At 37.8% G+C, this 18238-nt stretch overlaps 1 protein-coding gene across 2 annotated transcripts in view; it reads left to right on the forward strand.

The window, feature by feature from the left end:
* Positions 1–323: 323 nt before the first annotated feature.
* The window catches only part of PCGF5 (polycomb group ring finger 5), a 36397-nt gene continuing 18482 nt past the window's right edge, over positions 324–18238 (forward strand). For both annotated transcript variants that reach the window (XM_032191043.1, XM_032191044.1), the window contains exons 1-5: positions 324–381; positions 821–1130; positions 10913–11009; positions 16298–16353; positions 16476–16535. In XM_032191043.1, the coding sequence (XP_032046934.1) occupies positions 1019–1130; positions 10913–11009; positions 16298–16353; positions 16476–16535 (325 nt within the window). In that variant the 5' untranslated portion in view covers positions 324–381; positions 821–1018. The remainder of the gene's footprint in view (positions 382–820; positions 1131–10912; positions 11010–16297; positions 16354–16475; positions 16536–18238) is intronic.

The raw sequence follows: 18238 nt of genomic DNA on the forward strand, positions 1-18238 counted from the left end.
GGGCGCTGCCTTTCGGCTTCACCTTGTCGCGACCAGCAGCAGCCCAGAAGCGGGGCAGGGGGGAGCCGCCGGGGCGCGGGCTGCTTCGCGCTGCTCCTGCGCTTACCTGCGGCCGCCCTGCCCCTGCCCCTGCCCCTGGGCTCGGCAGCCGGGGGCTGCCGGCGGCTCCCGGCCCCGCAGCGGCGCTGCGGGGCTCGGCCGGGGAGCAGCGCCTGCGCGCCCGTCCCGCCCGCCCGCCCTGGGACCGGCCGCGGCAGCCTGGCGGGGAGGGAGGGAAGGAGGGCGGGAGGGAAGGAGGAGAGCTCGGCGGGGGCGGGAGCCGCACGCCGTTTCCCTTTCTCTTTCGCTCGGCGGCCGCCCGAGGCCGCGGGGCTCCGCCAGGTACGGCGGGGGTCGGGGAGGCGGCGTGGGGGCGCCGCAGGTGCGCCGGGACGGGACGGGGCGGGACGGGGCGAGACGGAGCGGGGAGAGCGGGGGCTCGGGGCGGCGGCCGCTCCGCTGCCCCCGGGGGAGGGCCGGGCCGCGGCGCTGCGCCGGGGCGGAGGGGAGCGGAGGGCAGGAGGGGACAGGGGGCAGGGCCCGGCCCCTCCCCGCGGGGCCTGTGGGGCAGCGGCGGTGCGAGGGCGGCGGGCCGGCGGCGTGCACCTGTCAGCGCGGCCCGGCCCGGGCGGTCGCGGGCTCGGAGCTCGGCCGGGCCGTTACGTAAACGGCGACCCGGGCGGCCCCGCCGAGCCGATGGCGACGCCCGGCCGGCGGGGCGGCGCGGCGGGCGGCGCGGTGCTCGGCTCACGCGGCTTCTCCCTCCCCACGTGTGCCACAGGTATGGGAGCGGCCGGCCTGACGCAGGAGCCCGAGGCATGAGCCATGGCCCCCTGAGAGCGCCCGAGCCGCGAGCAAATGCCCGGAGCAGCCCCGCCGCACGGAGCAGCGCCGCAGCTCTGCTGAACCGCGGGCGTCGACGCCTCCCGGATTTGCTCCGCTGGCCCAGAGCGCTCCGCCAGCCTTCCCTGCCCCACGAATGGCTACTCAGAGGAAGCACTTGGTGAAAGATTTCAATCCCCATATCACCTGTTATATCTGTAAAGGCTATCTCATCAAGCCAACTACGGTAACGGAGTGCCTCCATACCTGTAAGTACTTTGGAGAACATCCTTCTTTCATCGGTGATGCTTCCTTGAAGTTTGATTTGATGCTTGATTTGATCTCTGTGTGGTTTCTGGTGGGTTGTCCTAGACGCTGCTCTGCCCTTTGGGTCATCTCGAGGCCATACCAGCTCCCCTTAACGAACTGCAGAGTGAAGATGCCCCTTTCCTTTCTCCCAAGGTAGTGGTGATTGTGCTGGATCCAGCACCAAGATCACTGTGGCCTGGCCGATCAGATGCGAGATCATTAGTTTGGGCGTGGTATTTTGATAATGTAGCTAGTCTGCCTTTGAAACTTATGCTGCTGTATTTGTTGGCAGCAAGTGCTGTGCATACACCAGTTTGGTCAGTACTAGCTAATATTTCTAAGGCATTCCATGGCACACTAAGTAGAAATACTTGAAAGTTGACAACATATTTAGAGAGTAGATCTCTTTGAAATTGACCCAGAAGAAATTGTTCAGGTTGTCTTCTGCTCCTAATGCTTCTAAAATATTTGTATGAATGATACTAAACATATGAATGCTTGTATCAGACTCAGTGGGCTCACTTTCATAAGTGGAGTTACTTAGTTGCATGAGTTTCTTAGATTTATTCCCAAATATAAAACAGTTCACTTGGACCTTCTTGAGAATTTGGCATATTTCCAAAGAAAAAAATTGAACTGTCCTAGAAAAGAGTAAGGGGAACTATGTGTTTTTTAGTAGACTTCCCATTTTTAAACCTATAGTAACTACCAGTTAAAGCCTTGTTTTAGAATTTCCTGTTGTTTTTGTACAGTATTGTTCTTGTAGTTGTTATTGTAGTTGTTATTTTTGACATTATAGTACTAAGTATATCAATCCGTTTGTGTTATGGTCATTACTATATCAAGTACATAAAGAATTAAAACCTATCGTTCCTATAGGTTGTTCATAGTAGTGAGGCCATATTGTTTCTTGTTATATTATTATTAGCTTTTGAGGAAAAATAATTTTGAAATTATTTTTTTTTAAAGTCTAATATCTACTAAGGCTTATAAACTGTTTTGTGGTAATATTCTTCTGAGTTATTTGGTGAAGGAATTTAACTGCAGGACAAACAAAGTTAAGCAAAACACCCATATAATATCTTGAAATAAAATGGGGAGAAGTATATTAGCTATTATTGTATTATCTTTCCCTTTAAAGAAGGTGGAATAGTTTCAGCATTAGTTAATCTTTTTATAGTTGAAGTTTAATGAACAGTAGTAACTTTTAAAAGATTAGGGTGAGGCAAAAAAGTTGCATCAGAAATCAACTCAGACTTTAAAAATAAAACAAAACTTGTTTTTGTTATGGAATCTTTCTGTTTATATATATTTTTTGTTTATTTACTTCTACTCCCATTGCAAAACTATAATGGCAGGAGGAGCATTTTTTCTCAACAGCATCTATTTCTTTTGTTCACTTGTGGATTTTGAGCTCTTCCCTGAGTCAGTTCTCTTGCTGCCTAGTCCCCAGCTCTGTAGCCAAATTAGTGCAAGTGAAGCTTGCTGAGCTTCCATGTAGCTGCACAGGTCTCCTTGCACAAAAGCTGCCATGTGTTGGGGTTGTTAACTAGAAATGCAAGAAAGAAGATGGTGTTTCTTTAAAGCAGCTTACTTGCCAAAATATGAAGTTTACAATGATGAAAAGGAAAAACAAGAAATTTGTTGATACGGAAGCTTTATGTCTGTAGAGAAAAAGGTGATATGTGTGTTGCAGAGTTCAAGATACTCTGGCAATCTTTTTTTACAGTTTGGCTTTGCAAAAATATACATACACATATATATATATTGAAGTGTAGTCATTATTCTTCAGTTATATCCAAAAAGTTATCACATATTAATAACAATTTTAACTGTCCTTTGGTGCTTTGTCTTGTACTGCTGATTGCTGTGATTCAAAACAGCAGTGCATGAGTGATGAAAATCCGCAGATATTAACAGTTTAAGAAGGAGGATAAACTCTTTGGATACTGGGAATACAATGTATTAGTCTGGACAAGATGGCAAGCCTGTATCGACATAGATGTTCTCTGGTGATCTTAGTAACTAATGTGATGAATAGTAACCAAATCAGTTAGTGGTTAATTCACATCTGGGTTCACTGATCACATGTTAAGTGGTGAATTTCTGCTCTTAGAAGTCAGTGCCTTTTAAATAAACAATGTTTCTGATGATTTTTTTGTGAATGCTAGGCAGACAACTGAACTCCACTATTTACTGGGAAGATTAAATGTGACGTAGGCATCAGTAGTATAATTTTTTCCTGTTTCTTGGAAAAGAAACACTTGAAGTACTGTAAGAATAATGCATTATTCTACAAATTCACTGCTTCATTTCTTTTTTGCTACTTTCACCAGATGATTTTGCCATATGTACTGAGACTTTTTTTTTCTAGCCTGTTACATAATTGTCAAGGATTTTAAAGAGCTACTGGTTGAAGCAGGCTAGATGTGAGCTAGTGAGTATGTCCCATTATCTGTCTCCTGAGTCACTTCATTGTTTAGCACAGTGTGCACTTACAAAGATTAGAAAATAAACTTTCCTCAGGAACATTCTTTATTGCCCTAAAATATGTCAGACTGTTTATACAACTATAGAGATGCTGGTTGGAAGAGACATCCAGAGGTTGTGTAGGCCAACCTCATGTGTGAGACAGTTCAGTTGCCAGCACTATACTGGGTCAAGCTATGGCTCTGAATAGTTGAGTTGTGAAAATTGGAGAGCTCTTCCAGTGCTGCACTGAATGTCCTACCAAGCAACAACTTGTAACCATTGACTGTTATACCATTTGCCACTGCTAGGCAGAGATGGTGTCTATGCCATTCACATAGTATAGGCTTATTTAGATCACCTATTAGCTTTGACCATGATTTGCTTTTGGTAAACCTGTGTTGACTATTCTTGATTGCCTTTTCCTCCCTTGTATGGTTGGAAATTGATTCAAGGGACACGACATGTTCTGCCATCTTTCTGGGGAGTTAGGGGGGGCTATTTAGCTATAGTTTCCCCAGTCATCCTCATCTTTCTTAAAGGCGGGCAGAACACACTACCATTTTTCAGTCAGTCAGGTACCTTCCATAACCACCATGATTACAGTGATAAGCTTTCAGCTTAGTGAATCCTACTTCGCTTGTATTTTTGAATATGTCCAGTTTTTGTATGTAGGCCTTAACGTGCTGCTCCCTGGCTGCTGGTCATACCTCTCCTTCCCAAATTATGCTGGTATGCATGAAGATCTGAGTTCAGACTTTGACTATGAAGACCAAGGCAAAAAAGACACTGAGGAACTCAAAACCTTTCAAATCTATTCCTGAGTTGTGTCCCTCATTCCTTAACTGACACGCATTTTCTCTGAACTTCATACAGCTACTAGCCTACTTGTAGAAACCCCTCAAGTCCCTCATTAGTTTTAGTTCTGGCTGGGTTTTGGCCTTCTTAATTTTCTAAGTACCCACACAATGATTTTATATCCTTTTGTTTCCCGTTGTTGTTTCCACTTCACATATGTTTTCTTTTTGTGTACTAATTATGAAGTTTGTGTACCAAGCAGCTCTTGCGCACTAGGCAGTTCTGACAATAATTCCCTGTACAATGGGGTGGTTAGCTCTTGATGTCTGAATAAATTTTATTTAAAAAACAGCCAGCCCTCCTGGGTGCCTCTCTTTGTAATGACTGCCTCCTTGGGAATTCTGACTAGCAGTGGCTTAAAGACGCTGAAGTTCTGAAACATCTCCTGAAGTTAAGAATCTTAACTCTGTTTTTCAATTTTATAGCCTTCCTCAAAATCCTGAATTCAGTCATCTTGTTGTCAGCATGAGGCAAACTGCCACCTGTTGCTGTATTCATCATCAGTTTTTCACTATTCATGAAGAGCAGATGAAGTGTTGCATTACTTTTCTACCTGGCTCCTCTAGCAGCTAGAGGAGAAAGTGTCAACCAGTGCAGTCTAGAACCTTTAGAAATACCCTCCCTTCAGGAAAGCAACCAGAGATAAAATTTTCAGTATAAAATCAGTAATCTTGCAACTTGAGTGTTTTTCAGATCTTGCTATATGCTCCAGCTGTGCATATCCTGTTCTTCTCCTTTACTCCCTGCCTGAAGGAGTGATTAATTTGGGGAGAGGAGGTCATTAGAAGAATTCAAAGGATGAGTTCTGACAAAAAAAATTATCCCACAACTAACTAATTAAACTTTCTCTTTTAGAATATTTTGAAGAAAAATGCAGTTTGAAATTTTATTTTGGTACTTTGGCAATTGGCATTTTAAAAATATCCTCTTCTTATCGAACAATATGTATCTAGAGATGCACAAGATATGTACTTTCTTGTTTGTGTAAGATGGCATACAGCACAGTCCTGATACTTGTATCTGTAAATTTTAGCTAAGTACAAGGATCTAAAAGAATGCGTGAACCAGATATTGCTGTATTGGAAAAAGCAGCATTGTGTAGTATGCTATGGTTGCCAGCCAATTAGCATATGTCACACAAACACTTTTATCAATTGTAGTAAATCATCTTACGTGAGTTTAACTTTTATTATGGCTCATCTGATGTGTCATAGTACAACCAGGAAATACGTGTCCTCATTTCACTGGTATGTGCAGCACATACCTCAAGATTCTACAAACTGTACACCTTTTGTTAATCTGTACCAGAAGTATTAAAGATATTTTTTTTTCCTGAAGTGGTAAATTAAATATATATGTCATTTAATTTTGTTTAAGGATTGCCTTTTTTCCCTACCCTTTTCACCCAACGCTTAGACTTCATTGCGTTCTCTGAAACTTCAAAGTGACAGGCTTTGAAAAATGTTCAGTGTATCATATTGAGAAGAGAAAGATTATACCTATCATATCTAAAAATACTGGTTGATTATCTTCCTCCTACTAAGAGTATCACATATCAGTTCATTATTCTTGAGTACTAGAATTTATGTGTATTTTTGACTACATTGCTATCAGTAAATCACATTTAGCTTTTGTCAGGCAAGTCAGCATAGCAGCATAACTTTAAGTGAGGGAAAAAACAAAAGTTGTTTTTGATTGCTACAGTATTGATTTACAAATTCAAGTTTTTTCCTCATATAAGATGACCTCATGTTTTGTGTTGGCTGTACAAATACTTGGTCCAGATCTTTATCTTAGTTGGCATAGGGAATACATCCATACAGGGCTGGCTTACGATTCATAATTCTTTATCATGTTTTGTCTGTATGTATTCTGCTCCAAGATCTACTTACACTGAAGATTGAGTTCTTCATTAATCATTAGTATCTTTCTTGAACCACCATGGCTTTTAAGGCTGCCAACTTCTCTGAAAAAAAGGTATAAAGAGAGCACATAAATATATTCAGATTGAGGAATTCAGTTCTTTTCCATAGATTAGTTTGTCTTATAAATAGCTCTTTAAGTTATGTCAGTTTGGATTTTAGTGGGCTTTATTGGTTAGCAGTGTTCAGTATTTGGGAGGTTTAGGTAGTCAATCACCTTACTTTAAGTAAACGTATTAGTTATCTATCATCCTGTGGCATAGAGTTCTTCAGAACAATAATGATTTCAAATTCCTTCTGGGTGTAAATGGAAGTCATGGTTCATACAAGTTCTGTTAGTTTGGAAAACAAACGCAAAGCCATGTGTAAAATATCTTTGCAAGTCGGATCAATGTGTCCTTTTCAAAGGATCACTGTCATCTCATCATAGACTTCAAGAACGTCTCTATCATGAATGGAGCCAAGATCCCAAGAGCAAGCAGAGGGAATTAAATTCTCCTCAAAGAATTTCAGACACACCTTTCTTGAAACACAGGGAAATGTTTTCTGAAGGAGGCTAGCACTAACTGATTACAGGAAAAAAAGAAAAAAAAAAAAAAAAGAAAGAAAAAGAAAAACAAACAAACATACAAACAAAAAACCACTATTGTATTGATACCAAGCCAATGGTAATCATTTTGAAAAACTTTTTGTGATATACTTTTTAGAGTTTCTATTTCAATAGATTTTCCGAATAAGATAGACTTAGGGCCTATCGGTTCCAATATCAATATTGACCAATGCCAACTATGTTTGTAACATTTCTTCCAAATTTATTGTTCTTTATCAGTTACTGAAAATTGGCATCAGGTAAGAAAAACTGAAAACATAGAGACACTGCTGATCCTACCAAAAAGGAGGCTTACAAAAAAAATAATAAATTAAAGACCAACCACTTTATTATAAGAGTTAACACAAGAGGAATTCCATTTCACTTGCTGTTCTTTACTGAAACGGATTTATCCCTAAGCTCAGTTTTGTGAAGGCAAGTCAGATAAGGTCTACGATAAACCAAACTCTTATGTTACTTACCACAGCAACTTTCAGCTGAATTTCCATATGGCCATTATTTGTGACTATGTTAGACTTAATGATTTAGTCATCATACTAGCTTCTCAGCTTTTTTTCCCTCCACATATTTTTAAATTGAGAATCTCCAATTAATGGCATTTCCAAGATAACAAGCAATTCTTAGCCTTGTAGTTCTCATCAGTGTTGTCATCATGTGCCAGTAATCGGTACAGTTTCTCCTGACAAAGGTAGAGTATCATCTCCATCTTCAGCATGGTGTAGATACCAAGATTATGAGATACCAGATGCTGCGCTTCAAGAGCTTGGTTGACAGCAGCATGTTTCACAGATTCCTGTGAAGCTTGGGCAAAATATGGTTATTTAGATTCTCACTCAAGTTGTCTACAAAGTGTTTGTTGTACAACTTTTGTTTCAGACTTATGCTATCTTTTGACTTCAGGCTTAATAAATTATTTTTTATACGTTTGATTTATATTACCTAGTCCTGATATCTCTACACTTAATTGCTTTGGTGTTCTTTACCTCAATTACACAGAATAGTTGTGCCCCCAAAAATGTCCTGATTTTTTTTTTTTTGTTATGAAGTAGGAAGCACCTCCTTTGTTAATGAATGGGATAGATCTAATTTTCTTCAGTGAATTACTGTCATTCATGGCAATATTTCCTTTTCTAGACTATCTTCAATAAAAAGTCTTGCAAAAAATAAATGTTTCTACACGGTCTTCTGTTTCCTTTCCTTTTTTATTTTTTTTAAACAGGGATACATAGTATATTATAGTATAAACTAAAGAGCCTTCTCCATCGTGGTTTTCTGCCACATTGTCTTCTCTTTTGATTTTCCTATTGTGCTCAGAGTAGGACCTTTTTTTTGGTTACCTTGTTTTTCTTTGCTCAAGAAGAGCAAGATAAATGAATTACTCAATACTTGGACTGCCTGTTTCAGAAAGAAAAGCTCACTTCACCCTAGCTTTCTCATGAGCAGTGTGTCAAAATTTCATATTAATCAGCCATACTGACTGTTGTTTTTTTCTATTCAAATGACGTGGCATGTTCTTGAGCCGTTTGGGGGGGGGGGGGGGGAGGAGGAGGAGGAGGAGGGAGGGTAGTCTTCAGGACTATTCATAGTATCTAAAAAGTAAAGGTACAGTAATTAATGTTTGAAGATAAGCAGGAATATTTTTAGAGGGTATTAAATAATGTTGTTTGGCCAGCTAATGAAAATCTGTCTCTGTACATTATAAATACTCAAATGCTGTTGTTGGCTGTTTGCAAGTAATTCATGTGAGGACTCTGGTAGGGCTTCTATTTGTTCCTCAGCATCTGTTCCTCTCAGTCATGTTAACAAAAATTTTTTTTACAAATCTCTTTGTATAAAATATATGGTCTAAAAGTTATTGGGACTTGTGCTTTAATTTAAGCATGTCCTTAAGTGCTCTGTTGGACTGGCAGGGATACTTCTGTTTGGGTGATGAAACTCTTAGTACTCTGCATGTATTCTACATGTAAGTGTATTGACCACTTAAAGTCTAAGGGACCTGATTTTAAAATCTTCATATGAAAATAGTGTAGTAGCAAGGTGTTTTGTGTTTTGTTTTGGAGCATTAGTTACAAAAAGAATATAGAAAAGTGAAAAAGTCTTGTAGGTACAGAACACAGGCTCACTGATTCAGGCTCACTTATCTTCACTAGATTTCTTACCTTGGGGAAGTGTTAGGAAATGCATGTGCAAAAATCAATTAGGTGCAGTAATGTAAATTTATGCAGTAAATGCAGTAAATTATAAAAATTATGTGATATAAGAAGAGTTCTGTGATTACAGGTTCTTGTATCTGTATGCCAGTGCTAAATACCTCACACCTCGAGTTTAAGAAAAAACATACTTGTGTCCGGAGGGTTGAACTGTGCTCTCATAACATCACAGTTCTCAGCTTTGTTCTGGGGACCCCGTGTGTAGAGGACAACATTGTGCCTCACTTACTGGACTTGTTTGGCAGGACTTCTGGGCTTTCTGAACTCATTTTACCAGATCATCAGCAATTTGTCATGCATCCAGCACTGCTAGAGCCATTTAGCATGGGGAGAGTGCCAAGAGCTAGTCAGAGCTCTGCCTGTCGGACTTAAAGGATAAAGTTCATTGCAGTTGCAACCAAATCTATGAAGCTGATGTCCTTCAGTCAGTGTTTTAAACCAGTTTGAGGGGGAAAACAATCAAACAAACAAACAAAAACACCTACACAGAGGTTTAATACCTGTGTGTATTACCAGAGTCAGCTGAAGTGTAATAACTCTTCTGGGCATTCTAAGGTAAGGGTAAGTGCAGACCTAGCTTGTTAGATGTTTGTTGCTGGTGTTTTTTTTGTTGTTGTTGTTTGTTTGTTTTTTAAAAAGCACCAAGATTGTCCTTAAAGATTTTCAAATAATTAAGATTTACTAGTTTGCTTTAGAGGTGATTTTAGTTCTTTAAGTAATTGACAAAAGAAATAAGTGTTTCAGCAGAAAACACACTGCAATTGCAGCAGTCCATTTGTTTTTTTCTTAGTCCATTTACTGAAGAGATCTTGTTCCAGTTTAGGTAGAGTAATAATAAACAGGGGATTGAGTTTACCTCCATTCCGAATGTTATAACACAGTAATAATAGCAGGTATATTTATTCTTGTCAGGTCATGTTCCATTTTCTTATTAATGACAGTAAAATCTGAAGTCAGTAATTAATCATTTGGAAGCAACAGTGGTGTAGCACCTTCTTTAGTTTAGTTTCAGTTTATTGGGTTTTAAATTCAGATTGTTGTTGGGTTTGGTTCATTTAGACTTGCAGTGGTCATGATCCTGATTTTTCATGGTAAGGTTCAAGTATTAAAGGTTTACTGTAATTTCTGTCACTGCTTTTGAAGGCCATAAGTCAAAAGGGAAGCATAGCTACTTTGAACCTGTGTACAATTTCTATGAACTTTTCTCTTAAAAGCAGTATTTACAACAGTATTTTCAGTTGCCAACAATTCTGTTGGAAAGAAAACAATGCAAGCGAATCATTTTCAGATCATCTGAAGTGATGATTGGCTCCTGCTGGACTACTACGCCACAGAATGGGCTATCTCAGAACCTATTCTTTGTATACATGTGCTGCATGGCATGTTTTTTTGCATTTTACCACGCTATATCAATTGTAAGTTGTAAAAACACCACATACTCTAAAGCAATGCTTGTCTAAGCTGCTCTGCTGGACTTGGTATCTCGGCAGAGCAGAACTAGCTATGGCTTTGAGGAACAATAAGCGGATAAGGTACATTGCAGTTATTTGCTTTGAAATAATACTCTTTAAATTTTGATGTATTAAGTAGTTAGCTGGCATCACTATATTGTGTTCAATCAGTGTTACTTAGAACTTATTTTTTCTTACTTTTTTTCCTTTTTTGTCCCTCAGTTTGTAAGACTTGCATTGTTCAGCACTTTGAAGACAGCAATGACTGTCCCAGGTGTGGCAACCAAGTGCATGAGACCAATCCACTAGAAATGTTAAGGTAAGGTGACATTGCACAACATTTGCTGAAATGGAAGGACAAACAAACAAAACCAACAACTTTTAATGTCCTTATCCTGAAACGGAATTCAATTTTTTGCCTGATAGTAAAATGTATGTGTTGACTGTGCTTGACCACAGCTTCCGTCAATTTTTCATCTCTCAACAAATTATAAATTGGGATTTTTCACGTATAATACAAGGGGGAAAGACAAGGGAAAGTCACAGTAAGGCTTGATTATATTGTACAAATGAAATTAAATGTTTTAAAACCTCTATTAAACAAATAAATGAACCAAGAACCTTTTACGCTTTATATGAACAGAAATTCAATAGTCCTTTTTTCCTTTCCTCCTACCCTAGATTTAGGGGATTCCAAACTGCATGCAACCTTTTCCTTCTTAGAGCAAAGCAATGTAGAAAAAGGATCGTGCAAATAACTGAATGTTTTCCAAAGGGTTGGTTTACCAATCTGAATTGACAATGCTGTCCGATTAACCAAAAGAGAGTTGTGAAAGTTTTTGACACTGAAATTGTCATTGGGAGATTGTATTTTTAATATCACAATAACATACACATCTTTGTTCAGACAACTTTTTTTCTTGTAATTCTGCATTCTCTTCTGGTGATGTTATGTTGAAACAAAGTGATTGCCGTCCTACAAGTATAGTACAGAGAAATCAAGAAATGTCATCAATAGTAGAATTTCAAGTTTTCCTAGAATGATGAAGTGCTTCCCCCATCCTTATCACTTCCCACCTTCCCCAAGATCTACTAATTTACTTGCTTTCTGTAGTATACGTGTTGGGAGTCTGTTGGAGGTGAAGGACTTCTGAAGAGAAATTCTTTGGGTGAAAATTAGCTAAAGAAAAGAAGCACTGTTTAATGTATTCATTACGGAACACATGCTTGCTAAAGCAACACACTAATAAGTATTTCTCATTTCTGTCAAAGGATCCATTGTACTCTCCTCATCTGTTTTTCTTCAGTTTGCTTTTTAGAATGTTTTACAGGCTCAACTTTCTTACACTGTATAGTTTGCTCCTTCCATATATGTCTGTGTCACCTAATCTGATCCAAGCAATTTTAGGAGAGGTGTTCCATACTTGATCTTCCAGATATTCAGATAACAAACTTAATTGTCCAAACATTGGGAGAGTGAGCAACAGCCCAATCATGCTTGTGAGAACTGACTATTTGTTTATTTTTAATGGAAACTGGCTTATTTTAGCTGGAAAAGAATTTGAATCAGTGATGAGCTGGATCTTCAGAGGAATCTGGAGAAACCAAAGCAGTAAAAAGGAAACTAGATGTTTCTTGGTTGCTGTGTGTGCAGTGAAAATGAGTAAAATTAATCAGCTGCTACCCAGGCAAGGCTATCCTGAGTGGCTTATGCCAATGCTTAAAACCATAATTTAATGTTAGTGATTGGCCCTAAGGAAGCATTGCCTCCTTGTCACAGCTACCTTTTGTCTTCTGTACAAGTGTAAAAGTTGTTGTTGTTGGTTTTTTTTGTTTTGTTTTTTTTTTAAAAAAAAAAACAACAAGGGGTACCATTTTTCATTTAGCATGTAATACTGTTGTGAATTTAGGAAGAAATATTCCTGAGTCAACGCTAAAGTATTTACATCTGTGGTTTGCTAGAGGTGGTATTATTTCCTAATTTCCTTGTGTTTGCTATAATTTGTCGTATTTGCTTTGATTTTTATGATGGATATGTGTGTGCACATTCCCAGATATGCATGCTTCACTTAGGTTCTAAGAGGGTAGGTGAGAAAGATTAAATTCAGCAACTCTAAGTGGTGCCATTAAGTCTTTGTCATCCAAATGTTTTTGGACTGTAGGGTTAAAAGGGTTTATGTAGATATTTACCATGAGTATTTTTTTTGATCTCCTGTCAGCATCTGATGCACTGTGTCTGCCATAACAGGAGATGCTGTTACACAGTACAGAAGACTGCTAATAGTCTGAAAACAAAAGCATTTTAGAAATATGTCTTTTATTGTGACAGGACTATTTCAGAGGAGCTGAAAAGGGGCGTTTTCTGAAATGTCTAGTAGATGTTTAGTAAAATAATAACATGCTTGAAGCAGGAAATGCTCGAAGGGTGAGAAAAGTTAAGATCACAAGCCAGAAATGTGGGAAGACCTATTTTCTCTGCAATTATTTCCTGAAACTCCTTTTAGAGTAATGGGGTTTATTTGTCGACAAACTGCATATAACTAGTAGTTTGCTGGTTTTACTTCAGAAAACAGTTTTAACCATTTGCTAAACAAACTATTGGAAGAGCACATGAGCAATGTAATGGAATTATCTTTTCTGGAAGTTGCCTGAACAACTTCATACATGTATTATACTCTCTCTTTAGAGAGCAGCCCCATCACTGCTCAAGAGTGCAGTATGTTTTCAAGAAATGGCACTGTACACTCTAAATAGTGTTTTTGGCTGAGATGTTTCAGATAAACTTTATAAACTACTTTATAAACTCGATTCTGAGTAACTTCACAGCTGTTTGAGTTTTTTAGATACATCCTTCAGTTAGCAGTACTTAAGGTCTGTTGAAACTATAAGCATAAGTCTGAAATTCAACATTGAGCTCTAAAATGAAAATTCGCAAAGAGTGTTAAATTCTGGAATTCTCTTTTCTAATTTTGTACAATTATTTATTATCAATATTCAGTAGAAATTTTGTTGGTTATACCACGAAAGCACGCTTCTTAGCACGCTTCTCTGAATGCAGGCTTTCCTGAGTAACAGTCTTCATTTGCTTCATTTCAGATGATTAGCAATTAACAGAGTTGCTTTGATCATAAAAGTCATACAAAATCATAGAAGAGGGGAAAAAAATACACAAAGCTTTCATAATTGCTTGGTGGTTATTTCCATGCATTCTGTTTTGATAGTTGGAAGATGTGGGGGTGCAAAGAGGTGTCTAAAATATAAATGTTTTTGGTTCAGCTTTAACAGGAAGTGTCATAGTAAACAGCTGAGACCAACTTCAGAGCTATCTCAAGTAGTTTCATTTTGGAATGGATTTGTTGCAAGTCACAGAAATACAAATTTCTTAGAGTTGTCATAGGCTTGGAGGGTAGGAGCACTACTGGATGTACCTGAAATCGACAATATTTTTACAGTTTCCTAAATTTGTCCCTTCATTTTCTAAATTCATCACTATAGTTTAAGCTTAGATTTCCTGTACTCAAAGATTGAGTAGGTATTATTTTCTTCCACTTTTTTTCCCTCTGTATCTACTGGGGTATTTTGCTTTAAATAGTATATATAAGGTAGTAGTAGTTCCTTCTGTTCACTCATTTAAGGAAAAGAAGACCATTGAGTAAAGTTGTGCACTTAAGTTTTGTGCATCATAAATTTACTAAGCATACATCTTTTCTTGCTACTTTGCTTTTGGGCCATTGAAGACCAGTTAAAAGTGCAAAGGGGAAATTCTCAGAAATTAATGTAGAAAAGACAGTATGTATATACCATCCTTAGGAATGGTTGGCAGGATTTTTGATTGAAGGTAGTGAGGTTCTCTCTTGAAGTCCTAATTTCTTTTCTCTTAATGCGTAAGTTATGAAGATTGAAGCTTTCTTGCAAAGTGGAATTGTTTCTAAGTAATAGTATATTTTCAGTTTCTGGGACAAGTTCCCAATGGTCCCCTGTAGGAACTTCACAGAAAGTAGTACCATCTAGTTGCATTAGATATTGAGAGGCAAGAGTGAGTATGCCATTTGGAAAGATAGACCTGTAGGTTCATATATTGGACAGTCAGTGTTTTGATCTCCCATGAATTTGTTTTCTTTCTCATCCATGAGAAAGTGGTCTCTATGCTTCTTTGCTTTTGGGGCAGTGTATTTCACTTGCTGAAATTTTGTTTGTTTGTTTTTGTCTTTATAAGAGAAACAATTTAAAAATGGATCATGGTGGTAGTTTAAATATAAGTATTCTTATTTTATGACTGTCTCCATGAAATGACATAGAAAATTGGTCTCAAAACAAGCTGATTGGTTAATGTGTCTGTTTGTAAACTTTTAATTACAAACACAAATTATTTTAAGAAGAGAACTTGGAATGCTGCTGTATTTAGTATAACACGTGGCTTACTATCTATTAAAATTTTATCCAGCATTCCTCAACAGTAAAATCATCCTATCTTCCTACTCTGCTACCACTAGTGAAAAAGAGATAGTGAATAGTATTTTATAACAGGCCTATAATGTATTGTTAACAGCACATACACATACACGTACAAATAGAACTTTATATCATATGTGTATGTTGAGATAGATATGTATCATAATTGAGAAGGTGAATTAAGGCAATTTAAAATATAGCAAAGGTGATTATTATATTGTAGTTTCAGGATTAATTTGAAGGTACTGAATTTCTCTGGCTGTATTACTTGGTTTTGTTGTGGGTCTTTGTTAAACTGTGGACAGTGAGTTACTATTCGTAAGAGAAGATGTAGAGAGCAAAGAAGAAAAACGAAATAATGAGAGACAGGAAACTGAAGGATAAGTGAGATGGAGTGTAAAAGCAAATGATATACTAAATGGATAGGAGACAAGTAAATCTCGAGAATGGGAAGACAAATATTTTAGCATCAACAACAAATGTAAATGCACTGTGAACTCTGGAAGGGACTGTCATAGCTATTTTTGACACTATAGAGCATAATAGATCATATCAGATCAGGGTATCGGAATACATGCCTATGCTGTGTCTTGTTGCCTGCTAGACAAACTCATGGCAGATATAAATAGAACTATTTATGGTGAATTAACTTGGGTACTGCGAACTGTCTAGCCGGAGTAGCATGGATGCTGTATGGTCTTCTTTATACTGCCCACATAGGTTTGTCAATGTTGTAATGAGTAGGGAACAGGTTCAGTTTTTCCTCAGATGTATTAGAAAGGACTTGAACTCTTAAAATCAGTATGATAATGGAGTGTATCATTTTCATGCTTATTACTCATGACCTGGGCCTTAAGATTCAGTATCACTTTTCTAAATTTTCTTTGCAGTTTGTTTTTAACTTCTGTTACATAGAAACACTTTACAGTGTAAACTTCATGGTAATTTCTAGAAGAAATCCATTCAGGAGGTAGTTGAAATAAGCTTTACTACATGTTTTTTTCTCTCAAGCTAAAATCAACTACATTTTCCATGATACATTATTTACCAGAAACACACAATTCATTTTATTATTCACAAGTATTTGTTTTTTAAAGTCAATATGTAAAATGCTAGTTTCTAGTTAATATGAAATGTTTTTTTTCCCTTTGAAAGGCTGGATAACACCTTGGAGGAAATTATATTTAAGCTGGTGCCTGGACTTCGAGAGCGTAAGTTTCTAATTTGGTTTTGGGTACTGGTTTGGGTGGATGGAGGGAATATGACTATTTCTAATGATAAGCCTGTAGTACTGATTTTAAAATTCATATTACTGTTCTTTGATGTTAACTAGAGGAACTGCAGCGAGAAATTGAATTTTGGAAGAAAAACAAACCTCAAGAAAATGGACAAGGTGATGTTTTGTTTTGTTTCTTCCTCCCTAAATGGTACCTCATTCTAGGTAACATTTCAGCTCCTCACGGAGCCCTGATTCTTCAAATGTTAGTGCACGTACATTGTTTTTACTGAATTCAAAGATGACACAAACTCTTAAAAAATCTATGTAAATATAATTTGGGCCTTCATTTACTGCTGCTTACCTTTTAACCAGTTGTTTTACAAACTCTAGCTGTTTTACCATTATTTTTGCATTTCCTTAAGCTCTCACAGTCATCATTCATGCAATTTTCCATTTGAATTCTTCATTTTCCTAATAATACATGCAGTGTAGAATAACTTTAGTCTTTTTTACAGGTTATTTTCTGTTACTAAGTTTGACCAGCTGTGAAGTAGGAGGCTGTCAAGAATTATTTATGACAAGTAGTAAAACAGTGTTCCACATATGCTAAACAATTGTTTTATATAGATTCTTTTTTCTTTTTTTTTTTTTTTTGTAGTTGACCCATGAACTTTGAGAGCTCATTATTGAGCTGCTGAGTCAGGTGTATATCTAACTGTCTTTAGGCCCCTTTAATTTTGCTTTGGGGTTTAATGACATACCCTACTTGATTTGGGCTTTTTAAATATTTCTGAAAGGCTCTCCTAAGCTTAAAAAAAAAAAAAAAAAAACACAAAACCCACTATTTTTAGTGAAGGATTGTTGTCACATGAATGTCTTGCAATGCTTTTCTGCATTCCATTGTTTGTAATATCTTTTTTTCAACTACAGAATATTTCATTTTCTTTCTTACTGGTTTTGTTCAGTCGCGTTTGGCATCTGTTATAAGCGGCTGAGTTCTTCACCTCAGTTATATAGTTAAATGAAAAGGTACAGGACAGTTTAAGTTATATTAGTTTATTACAACATGTTGTGTTAACGTACTTTCTTGGTTTAAAAAATATTCAGAAAATATTTATGAAATACAGACCTGTTGGCTGTTTCGAAAAACAGATTTATTGCTATATAAGTAAAGATGCATAGAGGAAAAGTTACATACAATTTGCAAATTTGTAGAATGTGACTTACTTTTAATCAATTTATTCTTCTGGTTCTTACCTTCCATAATTTAATGATAAACCCAATGGAGGTCAGTTACTAAATATAATAAATGATGGAGTTGTTTTTTGAGTCACAAACTCTCACAATATAATTTTAAGCAGCTAAGCAGCTACAGATGTATCCAGCTTTGTTAGGGAATGTGTCATTGGGCTATAGAAATTTGCCTCTACAAACCGTTTGAAAGCCCTGATAATACACTGAGACAAAATATGATATTTTTTTTCTGATATAAACAAAAATTCAGAATGTTGCCTGATAATTAATTATTTTATGAGAAAAATTCAGTAAGAAGGAACCGTTTCAGTTGTCAATACTATCCCTTGCTGTCACATAGTCTAGTTCAACAGTCTGCCAGTTATGTACCACAGGTCCAGTGCGGTTCCCAAACTTAGCATTTAAGATCTGTGATAAAATCCACAAAATCACAATTTTCACATTATCAAAAGGAAGAGAAAGAAAAAAGGCAAAGCATATCTCAGGCATTGGAGATATGCTGCACTAGGAAAGTAGTTACTAGAGAGAATTCATGGATAATTGTGTGATACTGGAAAAAAAAAAATCCTTCCTGGTACTTTCCAGTTTGAACTGGAGAAAGCAAAGGGCAACCAGCTCTACAT

Source organism: Aythya fuligula, chromosome 7, assembly GCF_009819795.1.
Source record: "Aythya fuligula isolate bAytFul2 chromosome 7, bAytFul2.pri, whole genome shotgun sequence".
Taxonomy (NCBI): Eukaryota; Metazoa; Chordata; class Aves; order Anseriformes; family Anatidae; genus Aythya; species Aythya fuligula.